At 32.9% G+C, this 19,644-nt stretch overlaps 1 protein-coding gene across 12 annotated transcripts in view; it reads left to right on the top strand.

Annotated features, from left to right (window-relative positions):
* cher (filamin A protein cher) overlaps window positions 1-19,644 on the top strand; it is a 107,635-nt gene that overhangs the window by 85,419 nt on the left and 2,572 nt on the right. For 11 of the 12 annotated variants that reach the window (XM_031978063.2, XM_031978062.2, XM_031978061.2 and 8 more), the window contains 6 exons: window positions 3,226-3,366; window positions 5,994-6,296; window positions 9,560-10,615; window positions 15,367-15,560; window positions 17,737-18,178; window positions 19,298-19,501. In XM_031978063.2, coding sequence (XP_031833923.1) covers window positions 3,226-3,366; window positions 5,994-6,296; window positions 9,560-10,615; window positions 15,367-15,560; window positions 17,737-18,178; window positions 19,298-19,501 — 2,340 coding nt within the window. Of the gene's footprint in view, window positions 1-1,277; window positions 1,522-3,225; window positions 3,367-5,993; window positions 6,297-9,559; window positions 10,616-15,366; window positions 15,561-17,736; window positions 18,179-19,297; window positions 19,502-19,644 lie in introns of those variants that run through there. The other variant, XM_076370311.1, reaches the window with a different exon arrangement.

The raw sequence follows: 19,644 nt of genomic DNA, 5'->3' as shown, positions 1-19,644 counted from the left end.
AACACTGAATTCTTCTCTATGGTAACGCGACACCGATTCTCATCAATATCCCGAGACAAATATCGCCGCAGGAATTCGAGAAGATGGAGCGTTCTGTATCGAGACGCAACGCGTCGAAGAAGTTATTCTCGGAATGACGGACATTTTTGATGCTGCATTCCTCCTGCGAACTTTTCTTTATTTATTACACCATAAATGTTTCCGACGTGTAAAATTAAATTCTCGAACTATTCGCCTCTTCTTGATTTAATATTATATCTCACATTTTTTCTCCACCGTTCTGACGCTCCTCGCGCGGCACCTCGCGTCGCGTTACATTTTCGCTGAAACGTTGCTCGCCGAGAGTTAGGTACCCTATAAACATAAGGTGTTTGTTGAGCTTAAAAAAAGAACAAGGAATTATTATAACTCCAAGACATTTGCACACATTTTCGTACTATAGAGTAAATCGGGGAGAGATGTCCCACTTATCTGAACCCCTTGCCTTGCGATTTCTTTCTGAACTGTGATCGATCTAACTACTTTGTTATTAACAATTTATTGAAAATAACAGAAAATTTCAGTGTCATTCTATGACAACGTCTGCTCCAAGGTATACTCATTGATAACAGAGGAATAATATGTAATTTTCATTCAAACAAATTCAATAATATGTTTGTTAAATTCTATTTGAAATCTTCACCACGAGTCTGACACGATATTGTGGGGCAAGGGGCTAACCTTTAAGTATAGAAGCCTGAAAATTACCGATTAACGATAAATATTCTCGTTTATATAATAATAGTATCAACTATATAACAAAAATTTGACTGGTTTTCAGATTCGCGATACTTTATACAGAAGTCTGTGAGATCTCGAGTCCTAACTATTACATCATAACTATCATTAATACCTAACAAAAAATATATATTTATGAAAGCAAGTGGGGAGCAATTAAATAGGCTTCTGTGCGAGATACAATACACCACTGAAAACGATTGAAAATACAAATATTCGACGATCTAAATGGAATTGATCCATCTCACCCTAGATTAATTACCCTATACATACACGACATCGTACACACTTAGCATACAGAGAAATACGTATAGAAGTACGTTCGTACACGTACAACACACAGCTGAAGTCGTTCATTTTAGTTCTCCGTGTAACGATTGCGACGAATTCCCCGGTAATGCGCTGATTTAGTTTCTATATAAGCCCACGGTGAATTTAAACGTGAAAATGGGATTCGCCGAGTGATTCTATAAATGAACGTTTAATGTTATTGGTATCAGTGCATCAACCGAGTTAAACATTTGGAAATGGTTTGGGAGGAAGAGGAGGTAGAAACCACGTGGCAGGAGGTGTCGACCTTTTACAGACACGGATTGAAGACTGTTACTTGCAGTCCGTACGATTCCGCTGTGCGTGGACCGATCTGTTACATCAGGCACAATCCGGAGAACGAGGAAACGCCGCCGGGACTCGATTTCGCTCCGTTAATTTTTCAGAGTCTTTACTACGTGCAAACGAAAAAAGGTTTCAGAGCTCAGGAAAACTATATCTAGTCAATAGTTAACCCGTCCACTGTCACGAATTACATTTCTTTCAAACACTAATTGGTAATTACGCTGATCGTATTGTTGGGACACTGCAACGCGGCAACTCTAGCGAACTGTTCATTTGTCAATTCATTTGTCGAGTCGCACTGTCGAACACGCTGTCGCGGTGATTATTATGCTTCAAACGAGAAAATGGAAACGAGACCGCTTCGACGGATACATTGTCGATCAAAAGTTTGGGACCAATGCATTGGTTATAAGAAAAAGTGCCATTTTTTGTAAACAATTTTTATTGGAGAATTGTTGTGTATGGTTATGTAAGTAACAGTAAAGATATATAATTTTCGATTATTTTATTTTATATATTTAGAAGATATATATAATTTTTACATTTGTGAAATTATATACCAAATGGCCCAAAAATTTTGACCGACAGTGTATTTTTACCATCACGCATTTCATTGAGGTTCCATTTTACGATTTGCTGCGTAACGCGTAACGCTTTTGCAAATGCTACTAGACAACGAAATGATTTAATAATAGGACCGTTTCATGTTCCTTTAAGGGGAAGTGTTCAACGTGAGTTGCACACATGGATCGTACATGTCCACGTTGATATTGTTTTAATACCAGGCGTGAAAGTGATAGAACATGTATGAAAAGTGACGTAAATGTACATTCGGTGAAGAGTGCGAATAATATTACATGTACAAGGTGTCCTATAATTTGTGGTTGAACAGCAGGGCGTGATTCTACGTGGAAAACTATCAATAATTTCGATTCAGTTTTATTTAATGAATGAACTGTTTATTAATAATTTCGATTCAAACAGTTGTTTTCATTTGAGGCATCGGTTTCGAGAAAATTGAGTGCGAAGATTTAAGTAAACACTGATCACTTGATCATATACTTATATTCGAATGACGAAATGAAATTAACATAAGTTTATGACATGAGCAAATACGAGTAAAAATGTATAGTAAGATTTTGTATTTAAAATATTGAACGTCTTTCGTTAGTGGTCGGTCGAATAAGTGCTGAAGAAATGTTCAAACTAGAATTTTTCGGAAACGAGATTTTAAACGATTTTAAACACTTTATTGTATATTTTCATATAAAATAATTTTCTGCTGATTATACGACGTATTGTATAACCGAGACAACCAAGTGCAAGTAAATTTTACAAACATTCAATCGTGATTTTCTCAAGAAGGTTTCAAATGAACAAATCTACTTCTTTTTCTAACTTTTCATACAGAATCACCTCTTCTTGGTTCTATCACCATCGCATGGACACCTTGTATACATTTGTAAGACACCGTATCCATTCTCTAAGATTTTAACAGTCACAACTATCAAGTATTTTAGAAACATAGAAATTAAATTACATTAATTATCGTTAATTAAATTAACAAGTTAAAAATATAATGAAACAATTTTTTCTTTAGGATCAACTGTTGTAAGGGTTCCATAATTTAGAAATTTGTTAATTTTTTAAAGTATTAATGAACGGATATGTTGAATATTATTTAATATTTCCAATCCTTGTCCATACGAGTATTTTAACATGTGAAATAATACATCTTTTAAATATTTTCTGAATTGCACATGTTATTCATACCACACGCAAAACCAGTTTTATCGCTGAAAAAAATTACTTAGATGGTTTTTATACTTTCAGCCGAAGTAAAGATGCCGAGTGGGAACATGGACAAACCAGTCATCGAAGATAATCATGACGGAACGGTGTCCATTAGATATGATCCAAGAGAAGAAGGACAGCACGAAGTTGTTGTAAAATTCAATGGTGTTCATGTTCAAGGTTTGTTAAATCTTTCAACTTTTTAAATTAGAGTAAAATTCCGATGCCCCAAAAATTTGTCACGTAATTTTAGAAATATTTGAGTAATATTTTGCATAAAACAACATTTGTATAAGTAAATGATAAGATTGCGGTTATAGGAAGTCTAATATAACATTACATGAAAAAAGGGATAGTAATTTTTCACTATGAATTTCGAAGTTAAATGACAATTTTTTACGTAGGACATTGTTGTACATTCTTTGTCTATATGTTAAAGGTACTTGCGTAAATATTTTACATAGAAGCAAAAATACAAAATTATATTTTCATATTACCGAAGTAAAAATATAATAGTAATCTTTAAAGTATAATCTATAATGTCGCGATACATTATATACAAAATTTTTGACAAATTTTAATTAATAAAGTCCCCTTCGATTACTTGACTTTATTTTAATATCTATGTAATTTATTACAAATCTATTAGAAAGTCCATTTTATAAGTTGTAATGAATATTACGACGCTGACAGCTGCCAGAATTTACATCGAACTTACGGGGAATATATTGCGACCGGCCGTGCCAAAAGCAAATGAGAATAATTTGATCTGTTACTTTGAAGCTTGAAAGTGTGTCATACCAGAGACGTTTATTTATGACATGCAACGAAGTTTTTCAGATTAAAATCATTAAGGATTCATCGATTCTGATTAAGATTGTTGCGGATCAAAATCACGATAAAAAGGACTTGCTTCAATTTTATACTTTTCAAAAATAATGAATTACTTTTTAATTATTCAATTATCTTTTCCATTTTTCATGAAAGAAAAAGTGTAAAATAGTCTCCTTTTTCTAGACACTCGTTCACTGAACGTTTTCCAATCTCATTTCTAATCTTTTAATCTAATTTCTAATCGTCTCTGATTATCCCTGATTATCTTCTTCTCTCCCACTTTTCATCCCTATTTCTTAGTTTTAATTCTCTTTACTTTTTGTACTGAGTCATCTGATTCTCTGTAGTCTCTCAAATATATTCACAATTATCTTCTGCACTTCGTATATTCATACTGTTTCCTGTATCATAATTCCGTCCACTTTTTCTTCTTTCTCTACACTATCCTCCTCAGTCTCATTTCTGATTCGTGTTACTATTTCTCCCATCACTCCTCTTATTTATCCACCCTACTTGGCACTTGCCATTTCTATTTAAATTCCTTTGCTGTGCGTTGCAACTAGCCGTGCTACATTCCAGACACCTATTTTTATACTTCATCTCGTTTTTTGAACTTCTTCCTTTTCCTTCCCCTTCTCTAAGTTTACACCTTTCTTTTCCGCCGTCTTTATTCCATCTATTCTTCAGTATTTGCTTAACTTCATACCATTTTCAACGTTGAACCTCCGTCCACACCCTTATACCGATTAACTATATCAATTCTCATATTTTTTCACTTCTTTTTGCCCTCTGTCTTCACCGTTACTATATTCTCCAACAGATTGTTGCTTTAACACGTTGACTATCACGAGAATCTTGAGCGTTCTATACAGAGTGTCTCAGAATAAGTGGGAAATATTTCGGGGGTGGCTTCGGCATATTAAAACGATAAAAAACGTTCAGATAAACATGCCTCATTTGACCTACTTTCCGAAATACAGCGAATTAAAGTTTTGACAAACTATATCAACGCTCTTGGTATAAACGGAGATAGTTGACCGAATTCCATCGAGCTATTTACAAATAGAGCTCGATATCTTATACAATTATGCTATGTAAACACTACCGCTTACAATTAGTACACCGTATGATCTCAAGAAATCGCGAGAAGCATTGATTAGGTGTTAGACTATTGCGATATGTTGCGTGTAAAGTGAACATGGGAAGTTATTCGAATGAAGAAATGGCAGACATGCATTTAACACATTCCATGCCATCAGAAATTTCGATTATATCTTGCTCGCGAAGTGCACTGATTTTTTAAATGAAATATTATGTTACATTCAAGTTTTTGGTGACTTTTACATATATTTTGATATCATTTCTTTACGTTTTCGTTGTTTCGCAACGTGTATCGCTATTCTTTGCCAATATGTCTCACAAAAAATGTTTCCTTGCAAAAATCACGCGTGTACCACGAAGGGTACACGCAGCAAGGAACGTTGTAAATGACCGTTTGTAAAATTTGATTTAAAATTCTCTATATTATTTCGTCCATTTAATTTTTTATCAATCCAGAAAAATTTGCTTGCTCAATTTTGTTTGCCTTCATTTTATAACTAATTAGTTGGTTAGAGTGGAAATATTATTATATATATAAAGTGCTGGTACGTTTACTGTTAACGTATGGGCTATAATGTACCCGCGTAAAAGTAATTCCGCGTAAATGGAGAGACGGGTGTATTATCATTCATAGCTTATACAGGTATGACAGATTTTAGATAAATGTATATAATTTTCCACTATAAGAGAAACTTTCATTTTTTACTATGGAGTACTGCAGAATTTTACTGCAACATTGCAACCCCTATGGAAGAGTCGCCTCTGCATGGCTGTCTATTTCCTGAATCGTTGTAATATATGCTGTCTCGACTAGAAGCAAGCTTATAAGAGAAATCAATTTCTTGATGTCTTCTTGTTTAATTCTTTGTTAGGTTCTCCGTTTAAATTTCACGTGGATTCCCTGGCGAGTGGTTATGTGACGGCGTACGGGCCAGGTTTGGTGTACGGCGTATGCGGTGAACCAGGAAATTTCGTAATATCGACAAAAGGAGCTGGAGCAGGCGGCCTTTCTTTGGCGGTGGAAGGCCCTAGTAAAGCAGAAATATCTTGCCATGACAATAAGGATGGAACCGTTTCCGTGTCGTACCTCCCGACTGCTCCAGGGGAATACAAAATTAGTGTGAAATTCGGAGATAAGCATATAAAGGGCAGCCCGTATGTTGCGAAGATCACCGGTACATTCATTTATTTCTATAGATATTTCTTTTACTAACCTGTGTAACATACACCTCCATCGTATGTCATTTGATTTGTATGTAATATATTAGACGACAATACATATCGATTAATTTCTCTGTGGTTTTCTTACTGTGAGAAGTCTAACCGTAACATCTTACTAACTAATAATTCATTTAGCTTTCATTCTTTTCATTCACGTTCACTAAGCATTTTATCTAGACTAGCCTCAATTCTAACTGTGTATGGACGAATTTTTCACAGTTTTCAACGTATAGACAAACTCGAATCAAGCTAACTGCACGCTTATGTAATTCAATGTTTTGTGCCACCTGAACATTTTACATCTCTCTACATTCATTCGTGAAATATTCGGAGCTAAGGTGATCCGTGATAATTGATGAAAGCTGTTTCACGGAACACTCGGTATTATACTGTTTCCGTTTACAGAGATATGTAGTGGTAGATACATTTTACGTCTTTAAATATATTTGTTTTTTAATTGTATCGTGAGAAATGTGATGAATTAATCGAAGGAAATGATACTCTTTATTATTAAAAGTATTTTTATATGTTATTAAATGTTAATGAAATTTCTTATATAGCATTTGAGGTACTGCTGCCGGAGTATTTGTGATAATGAGCGATATTCGAGACATTTCTTCGTATTTGTGTCATTATGGGAATAGGAAGCATAAAAACATACACTGTGTACCAATTGCTTTCGATATGCAGCTTGTGTTAACTAGAACTATGCGTGTTATTTGAGGAAATGTTGTTTAAAGTATTTCAAAGTCGTATTCTTTTGGAAAACTGAGTTTTGAACAGAACAATTGTCTTCTCGGAGTGATAGATGTGAGTGACATTATACGCATACATACATACATATATATATATGTATACATACATATGTCTGATCATAAGTGCTTTTCCTATTATATATGTGTGTAATAGATGTTGCCTATTCGTAGCTTGTAGGTACATTTACTTATTTACACGTTAATCCTCAGAATGCGAACGCTTTTAAAGACTTCATGAACAGCGAAGTCTTTTACCATTGAAATTGTTACTTGTTAACTTTTTTAGAGATTTTTTCGAACATAAGGTAAATAGTACCAATAAGTAATCAATTAAGGTTATATAATTATAAATATAAATATAAACATTTAATTTCATTAAGTTATATAGTAACTAAATATTTATATTTATATTTATATACAAACATATGTATGTTTATATCATAAATATACTGTTCTTATAACTGGAGCTGGTTAGTTATTGGTACATTTACTTTATAAATGGGTGAAAAGTTAAAGGCTTTAAAAATGTGGGTCAACATTGACTCAGGATACGCTGTCCGAGGGTTAAGAATTTTCATTTTTCATATACAACTATCGTTTATCCCTATTACATGCTATTTTCACTTTTTCATGCTGCCTGAAATTGTTCGTTGTGCTATATAACAGTGATTCTGCTGTTACTAAACATTTTTTTATTATAAAATATATCGAAAAGATCAAGGTCATAGAATTAACAATAAAAATGTACAGTAACATGATTTCCAGATTATATGACAATGAAAAAAGAGATGATTAACCCTAATCGTACCACGTGTTTTTATATCGAATCATACCATGATGTAACTCTTTGTCACTTATCAGAATCAAAGGAATGTTTAAAATGTTATTATTTTTGTTTATAGGGTCCAAATTTTAAAAACCGAAATAAACTTTTGGAAATGCAATATGAAATAATAAAAAAATTTAAGTAAAAAGTTCAAATGTGACTAAAAGTCACATCGTGGTCCTATTAGGGTTAATGAAGAAAGAAAATATTAATCTCAGATAAATTTTATATTCGTAATATTTGTAACGAGTTCACAGAATATTAGTGTCCAAGGAATACCAACTGAGAATTGCTGTTATACATATGTTTGTCTCGTTTTTTTTTATAAAAGAGTGTAATAATAAGTAATAGTAAAAGTATGAAAACTCAGTATAATCAGAAAAATTCATCTTTGTTTTTATGTGGCCTCCTTTTCATGCGTTCGAATTAGTCCGATGATTTTCCAAAGTTATACCCTTACTTAGAAGTAGAGTTGTAGAGTTTTAGTCTTAATTTAAATTTTATTTTATATTTTGTTTTATTATTATTTTTGTAATCTGTATTATTACATTGTATGCCTAAATCGCTTGTCAAACACAAGCGATGGTTTTATCATGCATGTTTAAGCAACAACTTTCCTTTGAGCTTTCTTTCTCAATCTTTGCTTTCATTCTTTCTATATATTAATTTTGTTACTCATTTCATACAGAGTTTACAAATAATCGTTATACCAACAGAAAGGAAAAAAATTAATCGAAATTGCAGAATAAAGTTTATATTTGTGAGAACTTCCCACAAAATTTAGAAATCTTTTATACGACTATCTTGCAGGGATAATTTTTTTATAAAACTATATTATATAATCTTTTTGTCTGATATTTTACAAATATTTTACCATACAATTTTATTTCACAATTTCGATTTTTTCATGATGATGTATATTTATTTTCCCCGAGTGTACTATACAATATCTAACAGGACACCCTGTATATTCACAGTCAACAATGAACGTTGCCATATATTATTCAATTAATTTGCAATTCTTCTGTCCTGAAACACTTATAAAATGATAATTACTCACTCAAACCTTTCACAGTTTAATTTAAACAACCGAGATTGGTGATGTTCTGCACTGTTATTTCCAATAATATTGGATATTTTGCATACTTTATTTTTCTGTTCTTTTCAATAGTCTATTTTCGTAAACTGATAAAATAACAATGACTTATTAATTTAAATGCTAGATAAATAATATTTATTTTGTAATACATTTTCACACCTTTATTTTTATACTATATCCAATATTATAAAGAATTTCAAATTAATTTTGAACATCTTACAAAAAAGAATAAAACAATACATTATTCACGATATCAGAAAAAAGTAAAAATAAGAAAACATAATTAAACGTTGTTTCTCAACAAACTGTGAAAGGCCCAAATAATATATATATTTTCACCCTCATCAAATAATAATATTATTACAATTATTATTACTAATTTGAAACTGATGCAACCACTTCGCATTTAATAATGCAATTCTATTTCTTATGGTACGTTCTAAAGAAAACAATTTATAATTCAATTTACCACCGCTTACACCATACGGACAAACGGAAACAGACCCTTCATTACAAACTTTCTTCTACCTTCCCCAGGTGAGGGTCGAAAACGAAACCAAATCTCAGTGGGCGCGTCCAGTGAGGTTCAATTACCAGGAAAGGTAACCGATTCCGACATAAGATCCCTGAACGCGTCGATCACAGCGCCGAGTGGCCTCGAGGAACCCTGCTTCCTGAAAATGTCACCGAACGGAAACATGTGCGTCTCTTTCACGCCCCGCGAGGCGGGCGAGCACACGGTCGCCGTGAAAAAGCTGGGCAACCATATCCAAAACTCTCCGTTCAAAATCAGCGTGTCCGACCGCGAAGTAGGCGACGCGAAGAAGGTGAAGGTGTCCGGATCCGGCTTGAAAGAGGGAAAAACCCACGTGGAGAACACATTCTCGATTGACACGAGAAACGCTGGTTTCGGCGGTCTGTCCTTATCAATAGAAGGCCCCAGCAAAGCAGAGATCCAATGCAAGGACAACGAAGACGGTACTCTGAACATCTTCTACAAGCCCACGGAGCCAGGTTACTACATCATGAACTTGAAGTACGCTGATCACCACGTGGAGGGATCGCCTTTCACCGTGAAGGTGTCCGGAGAAGGTAGCAACCGCCAGAGAGAGAAGATTCAAAGACAAAGGGAAGCCGTGCCCATTACCGAAGTGGGCAGCCAGTGCAAGCTAACCTTCAAGATGCCAGGCATCACGTCCTTCGATTTGGCAGCCACCGTCACTTCTCCAGGAGGGGTGACCGAGGATGCTGAGGTCAAAGAGGTCGAAGATGGTCTGTACGCAGTGGCCTTCGTGCCTAAGGAACTCGGCGTGCACACCGTGTCCGTGCGCTACAAGGAAATGCACATCCCCGGATCACCGTTCCAGTTCACCGTTGGCCCACTGAGGGATAGCGGAGCGCATAGGGTCCATGCTGGCGGGCCTGGATTGGAAAGGGGTGAACAAGGCGAACCGTGCGAATTCAACGTTTGGACCAGAGAGGCTGGAGCGGGAACTCTGGCTATTTCGGTTGAGGGACCTAGCAAGGCTAAGATCGACTTTAAGGACAGGAAGGATGGTAGCTGTTATGTTAGCTACGTTGTCTCGGAACCTGGTAAGTTTTTATGTTTTTTGAGTTTTTGGGCGCATAATATGTGTTACATGTTATATTGATGACCTTTTACGTGCGATTCATATAACGGAATAATGAAGTAGAAAATAGAATGTGGAACATTTGTTATTCAACATTCAAGCCGTTGATATGCAATTTGCAATTTTCAACTTCTGACACACGGGTCATAATGAAAATAATAACATTACAATCGTTTCCAATTTGGAAGTGATGAATTGTGTATTATAAGTACTTCCGTGTTAATACATTATTACATAATTAATTATTGCTAATTATATTTAATCATATAAATATATTAAATATTATATTGTTATCATTGATATAGGGTAATAACCGCATATTATGCTTCGTATTTCATTCTGTTAGGTTTTATTGTAAATAAATCAGGTGACAAATGTGATTTATATAAATATAATTAATTAAATTCTGTATTTCGTTAATAACTTTAAAAAAATTTGCGAATATCGGAATATTAAAATTGGAGAAGCTTCTAAAATTTATTAAACGTATGTTTAAATCAATAAAATAGTTCAATAAATTTTGATAAAAATTTTACATGGTATCTAATTATTAATTTTAAATATAAAATTCATTAACAAATGAATGATCGCCATAATTGCGACTTTTGAAATACTAATTAGAACCTATTCTTGTAATATTCTCTAGTGATCCTTTAAGTTTAAATAATTCATTACTAATACAGTAATAAAGTGCCAGCAATATGACAATTATGAAATATATTGACACAAATCGGCATTCAAGTGTCATTTAAAGTATGGATGTTCGCCAAGACAGATTTATTTATCGAACAAGTAACCATTGATTTTCCAATGACATTCTCTCACTTGAACTCTGTATTTAACTTGTATTTAACAAGATAAAGATCATTTACCTTTAGAAGGTATTCTCTAAAATAATATTTCATTAATCGATAAGAATGATAATAAAAAATCAAATCTATAAATTATATTTTCTTTTATTTCGGGAATTTTGAATAAAAATTTAGTGAGTGAAGTTATTTCCTCCAGAAGTCAACTATTAAAAAGATATAAATTTGTGTACAATAATTTTTCCTTTGATTTCAATAATGCCATTATTTTATCAGAAGGGATAATTATTCATTGTCATGGCTAATTAAAAGACAGATATGCTCATATAATGAATAAAGTATTATATCATAATAACTAAACTACGAATCCTTTGTGAATTTATAAGAAATTTGAAAGTGAAAAATTCCATAGAACGATCATGATTTGAAGAAATGTATAAAATATCCAAAATGTAGTGTTTTTTATAATATTTGTTAAGAAAAATCATTCCCCGTCCTAATTCTGATTTTCTAATTACGTTCTTAAATATTCGAATTTAATAACGATTAAAAATTCGAGTTCATGAAGATCATCATCCTAATAATAACAGTATACTTTAAAATATGGGAAGTTAAGTATCATTATGAGAGTCATCTTCACTGCCATTCGCACTCGCCAAATGATTTTCCATCATGCCAAACTCATGAATGTTCCACATTCGTGTTTCTGGCACTGCTAAACGGTGTAACAACGCACATTCATGAATCAAGCTTAGAGTAAAATCACTGTTGTTATGCAACGTAAACGTTTGTCGCTTTGACATAAAGTTGGGGGCGGGGGTAACACATTCCATGCATCCCTTTACTCGGTAAGTTCAAATATCCATGCTCATGAACCTGAAATAGAGAAAACGATATCACGTTACTGCTATTAAAAACTATTTACAAATTGAAGATAATCTATTCCATTTTTATTGAAAAGGATCACGTTTTAAACCCTTCTTTGTAGAAATTAAATTTTATTTGGAATATGATTCTATCGAACCGTTATAAGTCTGATTCATAACTGATCCTACACTATATACGTTAAAGCAAACATCGAAGACATTTTCCAACTGAAATTACGCAATGGTGGGTACTTCTTGGGCGACAACTTGAAAAGGTCTTCTCTTGTATCTGTCCTAGATGAAATAATGCATCCGCTTATAAATCAAGTAATTCTATTTCTAAATCATAGATTCTGATATTCCGCTTTTCTATGAATACCTCAAATGGATTTAAAAATAATTCTACACTCTGCATTGTACACAATGTTTCTGAAATTAATACGTTCTTTCGTGTGTAATAGATTTCATTTAAATAGCTTAAATGTGATACGTATTGCAAACAGCAAACACACCAAAAACTGGCAATCATCTTTGTTTTCAAATACAAATATATTGAATGAAATAATTTAATTATATTTGTCGTAATAAGTGCAATTATTTGGATCAAAGGTATCCGAAGTGGTCGCGAAAAATGATAAAATGCAATTTACATATTCGTTGAGAGTATTTTACTTATCAAGGATACATATAAATATATATGTATATATATTTATATAAATCACATATAAACATTTTTTTTATATATTTACGTATACATATTATTATTACATATTATTATTTTATGTACAATAAAACTTCGAATTATATAGGTTCCGACTTATCGAGTTTTCGAATTACAAAGACTTAAGAGTTTAAGTTTCCGTAAGAAGATACATTGCAATTGTACAAATTGTAAATCAGTAAAAGTGACAGTAGTAACTTCAACTTATAAGTTGTTATTAAACGGTGATGCTGCAACTTATAAGAATTTGGCCTCCCTTCAATTCGAGTTATGAAGGTAAAATGCAGTGATGTTTTGATTAGTCATTTTAATTCAGTAACTAACAACCCGGATAAGTGGAAACTCGAAGGAAAATTCCTCAATTTGTATTTGCAATGTAAGAATGATCTAGATCGCGAGAGCTAGTGATTCGGATAATCGAGGTTCTATTATACGTACTGAACATGAGTAGAACAATTCAAATTTTATTACGAATTATAGACATTTCTATAGCTGAATAAAAGAGAACTTAGAATCTTTTCGAGTTATAGACATTTTCGAGTCATAGAAGTTTGAGATATCGAGATCCGACTCTTTTTCTTTCTACGAAAGGTGCTATATACTTGATAGGTCCAGCAAAGAGTGGGGAAAGGAACTCGAAGCTCAGGAGCTTAGTTTGGACATGCCTAAAGTAGGTCATTCGTGAGCAAGAGCTTCCTTGAAGGCACGCGAGTCAAGCGATGAGTGATATGAACAGCTAAAGCCGTAAAAGAGAGTGTGGAAGGGTTGAATTCTGTGAGTGAGGCTCGTGGAAGGCGTTTACGAAAGTGGAGCCACGTATATGTAACAATACCTCATTCACAAATATTGTTGAAGGATCAAATAGAAAATTATACGATGGAATTCTTAGTTAATTATTCCTCGACTGTTTTCATTGTATAAGTACTTTCGAGAAATAATGTAGGAAAACAATAAAATTAGAATACAGACGTATGCTAAACACTTAATGTATATAAACTGAAGAAAACACTTAATATCCAATAGTAAAAGTACAAAAATACAATTTTTACAATTTTCGCAGTGACAATATTCGATGCACGAATGACAACTACAATATATACATCACAATTGAAATGATCAAATTTAGTCTATCGATCTACGTGAATTTAATAACAGCCAAATAAATACCAAGTAATTTCAGAATGTCCCAAACAATTCGAAAACTCGAAACCAATAAACATTTACAGTATAAATACGCGATAATATTCAATACATTCAATTTAATATAACACAATTAGATCACAGTGGGCGAAAACATATCTTTATAAAAACAGAATACACTGTATTTTTCAGTATCAGTATACGAAGATCGTTCTCGGCCATACTAGAAATATCTTCGTCTGTATTTGCGTCCAAACTGAATTCATATTTTGGTGGCTAAGGCTGCAGAATTTGAATTAGCGTAGTTGTTATATTTGGATAGTGTGCATCAAACGCGGCGGGCGAGAGAGACGCGCACTCCAAGGGCAAGAAGGAGAGATATAGAGCGACAGAGCGCGTGCGAGAGAGAGAGAGAGAGAGAGAGAGAGAGAGAGAGAGAGAGAGAGGGAAAGAGAGAGAAAAAGAGAGAGAGAGAGAGGACACTTCAAGAACGTGAGAAAACGTGGACGAATCGAAATCAGAAGTTAGAATCAGACTGAGGAAAATAGTGGTTCGCGAACAAGCTGCGTTCAGTCATCCATTTTCTATTCTCCATCCCTTCTTCTTTCATGTTTCGTTTTCTTTCTCCCTTTTATTGGCCGATCTATTCGTAACTTTAACTCTCATTTTTCCTCGTTTTCTCGTTCCCACTTAAATTATCTCGATTTTTCTTCATACTTTCCCGTACTTATTCTATTCGTCGCTAATTAATATATTTAAATTGCCATTTTCTTTTCGTTCATATTCCTTTCGTTCGTTTACACATATATCTTTGAAAGAAATTTGTCAGTTTGAATCGATTTTACCCTTCTCGTCTCGACATATCGGAAATTGACTTTTGGCGGAAACGCGGAAGCAAACGATGGACACTTTCACAGCGACCACGCAGATTATCCTCTCAGGAAACGAATCGAACGGATGCGAGGACAATGGTTAGTCTGAATGGGATGATGGTCGATCAATTAAAGCCGATGAAACGTGTCGTTACACTTTGTACACGTGGCACTTAAACTTCGTATATGGAAACATCGTATTGATCTGTTGTTTTATATTAATTTGTTTTTCTTTTCGTTTGTTTTATTAAAGTCCGAAGGATCGAGGAACTTGGTCGTTATAATCGATTGTTTCTAATTTTCAGGAGACTACCGGGTAGGAATAAAATTCAATGACCAACATATCCCTGACTCGCCGCATAAAGTTTACATATCACCGGCCATGGGAGATGCTCATAAGCTGGAAGTTGCTCAATTCCCAGAATCCGGCGCGCAACCAGACAAGCCAGCCACCTTCCTTGTTCGCAAAAACGGTGCCAAGGGTGAACTCGACGCAAAGGTAACGTTTGTTCCCTCGTACTTATATGTATTTATATCTTTTATCGTGCATTTTAAGAATTCTGTTCTTTTTTAAATCTTCTGATTTTATTATAATAGACCATTAATACTTATATTGATATTGATATTATTGATAATTACATAATCAGTATTAGTAATATTAATAATTATGAATATTAATATAATTTTTGATAATATTACTAATCAATAATGATATTAATAGCTTCTAACTATTAATATGGGACTATTAAATGTGAAATGATGAATGTTTCTAGCATTACTATTTTTCATGGTTTTATTGGGTTTAATGAATTTATGAAACATTTATTGCTTCATTTTTATAACTTTACAAATACTATTCGAATTAATATTCGAATTACTATTAATATTAATATTATAATTTCGCATTGAGATGTCCATAAAAAAATTAATTGGTTTAAGGATGAAGTTTATAGACAAGGCATGCGTCTCGTGGCATATATTTATACATATCGTATTTCTACAATCTCTTTCATATTTCTATTACGTTCGTGTAATAGAAATTCAGTCGCCGTTCAACGCATTGAAGACAAGATTATTTTAGTTCGAGTAGATTTTATAGCTTTCAATGTTCTTTCAACTTTATTTTGATTTTATTTGAGGAAACATTAGTCATGGTAATGCATTTACCATGTTTATTGTATTTTCATGTTCGGTGGTTTCAGTACAACGCGCGCAGCGACTATAAGAAACTTTATTATCCATCAGTCTAATAGAATTTGGATACATTTTACGATATTTTTATGGGGCAAACAGAATTTTATAGCAAAACGTTTCAAAGACCTTCGGCCTTTATAGAAACTTACATCATTTTAGTGACTAAGTCCTTGCGAAAACTGCGCTTTAAATAACTTCCTCTTGTGAAACTACGACGCCACATCATACTGCGTGGGTGGCAAGTTCCCGTTTTCGTCGTACATAATGGTCACATGTAATTAAATAATTTACTCGTGTTATTGATTATAAATATTTAGAAGAAAGGAGCCGCAATTTATGCACTTTTATCTAACCAGATATTAGATAATGTTTTTTTTTTATATTAGGTGTTAATGTTTCCTAATTATTGCGGCGGAAGAAATACTTCAACAACTTTCTCACTGTATATTGATATTTTTAATATTCTTAATTAGATTTTTTCATTAAAAATAAAAATGTTTAAATTAATAATATTTTTATTTTCATTATTCAATTTTTATTTAATTAGACTGATATCTATGAACTTTCTTTGAATGAAGAATAATCTTTCGTTTTATATTATCTCTACAAACTATATAATTTAGTGCCTTTCCACTTAACCAATTACTAGTCTACTTTAAATTTAAAGATTCTTTCGCCATTTCGGAATTTTCAGTTCTTGTCTCAGAAATGGTACTTGCATAGCCACTCAAAATAATGGCGAACATTTCAATAACTTTTTGTAAATGGATGGTGAATTCCTTTTATAATGAATCGAAATAATTTCTGCACTTAACATTGTTCTATTTTATCTACGTATTGATATTACATCATTATTTTTGTCTACACCTCATTAGTTTAATTGAAAGCCTAACACTAGGTAACTTTACTGTCAAATACTAGATGGTGTTTAAATTATATGGTTTAAAATAATGAGTATATATAATAATAAAGATAATCATTTTGACAACTTTTTTCTACGAAGTTTCAAGTTCATTTAAGAAGGAGTAGGTACTTTTAAAGGGAGAAATACTCTAATAAAAGGATTTCTCTTTCATATTTATATTATTCTAAATTCCAAATTAGTAATGTTTTCTTTTTAACAAGTTTATATATTTTTATTGTACTTTAAAATTCAGTAAAACTACAAACTTAATCAAATATAATAATAAACCTTGAAATTATAATACCATTATTAACTATTCATTTTACTTCTTAAATCGTTAAGTCATTAAAGCCAGATCCTACACAATTAAAGTTAAAATACAGAGGAATACAAATCCTGTTGCTTTCACCAAGCCTTTACAACCACTACATTTGCTCGTAGTCTAATTGGAACAGTGGATTGATTGAAAACTATCGTAGTTCTCAAAAACAAAAAAATTATTTGGTATTATTAAGTGAAGCAATAAATAATATTAGTATTTCGAATATTTATTGAAAAAATTCTATTATTTTGACAGATCGTGTCTCCCAGTGGCACAGAAGATGACTGCTTCATCCAGGCTATCGATACTGACACGTACTCCGTGCGATTTATGGCCCATGAGAACGGTATCCACAATATTCACGTGAAATTCAACGGTGTTCACATAGCTGGCAGTCCATTTCCCGTGAAGGTTGGCAAAGTGGACGCGGACCCAGCTGCGGTGCACGCTTTTGGAAATGGTTTGAAGGATATCAAAACGGGCCAGAAAACAGACTTCATTATTGATACTTGCAATGCTGGCAGCGGGTCGCTCAATGTAACAGTTGACGGACCGAGTAAAGTCGCGATGGACTGTACAGAGGTTGAGGAGGGTTATAAGGTCAGATACACGCCCTTGGTACCCGGTGATTATTACATAAGCGTCAAATACAATGGATACCATATTGTGGGTTCTCCATTCAAAGTGCCGTGTACTGGTTAGTATGTTTCTTACCCTTTTCTCTTAACCCTTCGCCGGCGATGTGGACCGTTTATACGTTGACTGCCACGAGAATTTTTAGCATTTTATACGATGATGCTTATTCTCTAATTGTAACTACATGTTACAGTATTATCTAGTTGTTTATGTTGCTACATACTTTTATTCAACACGAGTTTTCTTATTGTAAATATTTTCGAGCGATTTGGAAGTTTCAAGACTTCAGGAATACTTTTAATTATTTTTGCAGAGGTATGTGAAGATTTCATTGAAGTGTCATTTGTATATTAAATTATAGACTACGAATAGTATGTTAGAATTTGTTCAGATTTTTGCGGAATTCGCATTAATGAAAACTTAAACCTGACTATAATAGGTCCATATTGTCGGCGGATGGTTAATAGTAGAAATAATATTTATTTTACCCAGTTTCCGATAGAATTTACATGTATGAAAAATTTGGAAGAATGAAATGTCATTAAAAGGAAACTACGTGAAAGTGAAAGTATAGTATTTATTATTTTAAAGAATTATCGATAAAATACTACATGAAAAATAGTGTTCGATTAGATTTAATAAGATTAACGCATCGTGCAGAAGTATTATCGAAAAATTATTTAGAAAAATGAATAGGTATGAAATCATTAAAAACGTCTATCTTATGAGGCTTAAATAAATAATAATATTATAAATCTTCAACTTTTTATATATGCTTATATAAAGTTGAATGATTGCAAAATATGTTTCTGGCATAATCCTAAACCTTTTGATCAATTTGCAAAAAATTTTGTGTTATTACTTTTAAGAACATGATTTCTAGAGATTTTCAGAATCCCATAGACATTTCGTATAAATTTGTGTCAGCTAAATACAAATTCTCAATTTTTCTATCTTCCATATATAATTTTTGAAAAATTTAGTTTCGAAGGTTGAATATTTTCAATTTCAAAAATGTTTTCTACTCCAAAAATAAAAGCAATTTATATGCATAGTTGCGTTTCATATAAAACAATTCTATGGAAACCTATCAACAAAATAACTAGAAAAATAATACACTAGAAAAAAGTCTTGTAAATATTCTGGCTATAACGAAATTGTTAATTTATTTTTCGCACAGGAGCCGATCTTGCCGAGAGAGGTGCTCAGGAATCAAGTTCGATTGTTGTTGAGACTGTTCAAAAAATTTCGAAATCTAAACAAACGGGGCCAGTTTTACCATTATTCAAATCAGATGCTAGTAAGGTGACAAGCAAGGGAATGGGTCTGAAGAAAGCATACCTCGGAAAACAAAATCAGTTTGTTGTGAACGCAGGAGATGCTGGTAAAGTATCACAAATATTATTAAATATAGTGTATTAACAACTTTAATAGGCAAATTTCTCATGGTCTGTTATGAAGATTAAATATTATCAACAATAGTCAATGCAATATTCATTGCTGTCACAATATGAAAATATATATTGT

This window comes from Nomia melanderi, chromosome 8 (assembly GCF_051020985.1).
Source record: "Nomia melanderi isolate GNS246 chromosome 8, iyNomMela1, whole genome shotgun sequence".
In the NCBI taxonomy this organism is placed as follows: Eukaryota; Metazoa; Arthropoda; class Insecta; order Hymenoptera; family Halictidae; genus Nomia; species Nomia melanderi.
Note: the sequence above shows the minus strand (reverse complement) of the source record. Positions and strands in the feature narration are given on the sequence as shown.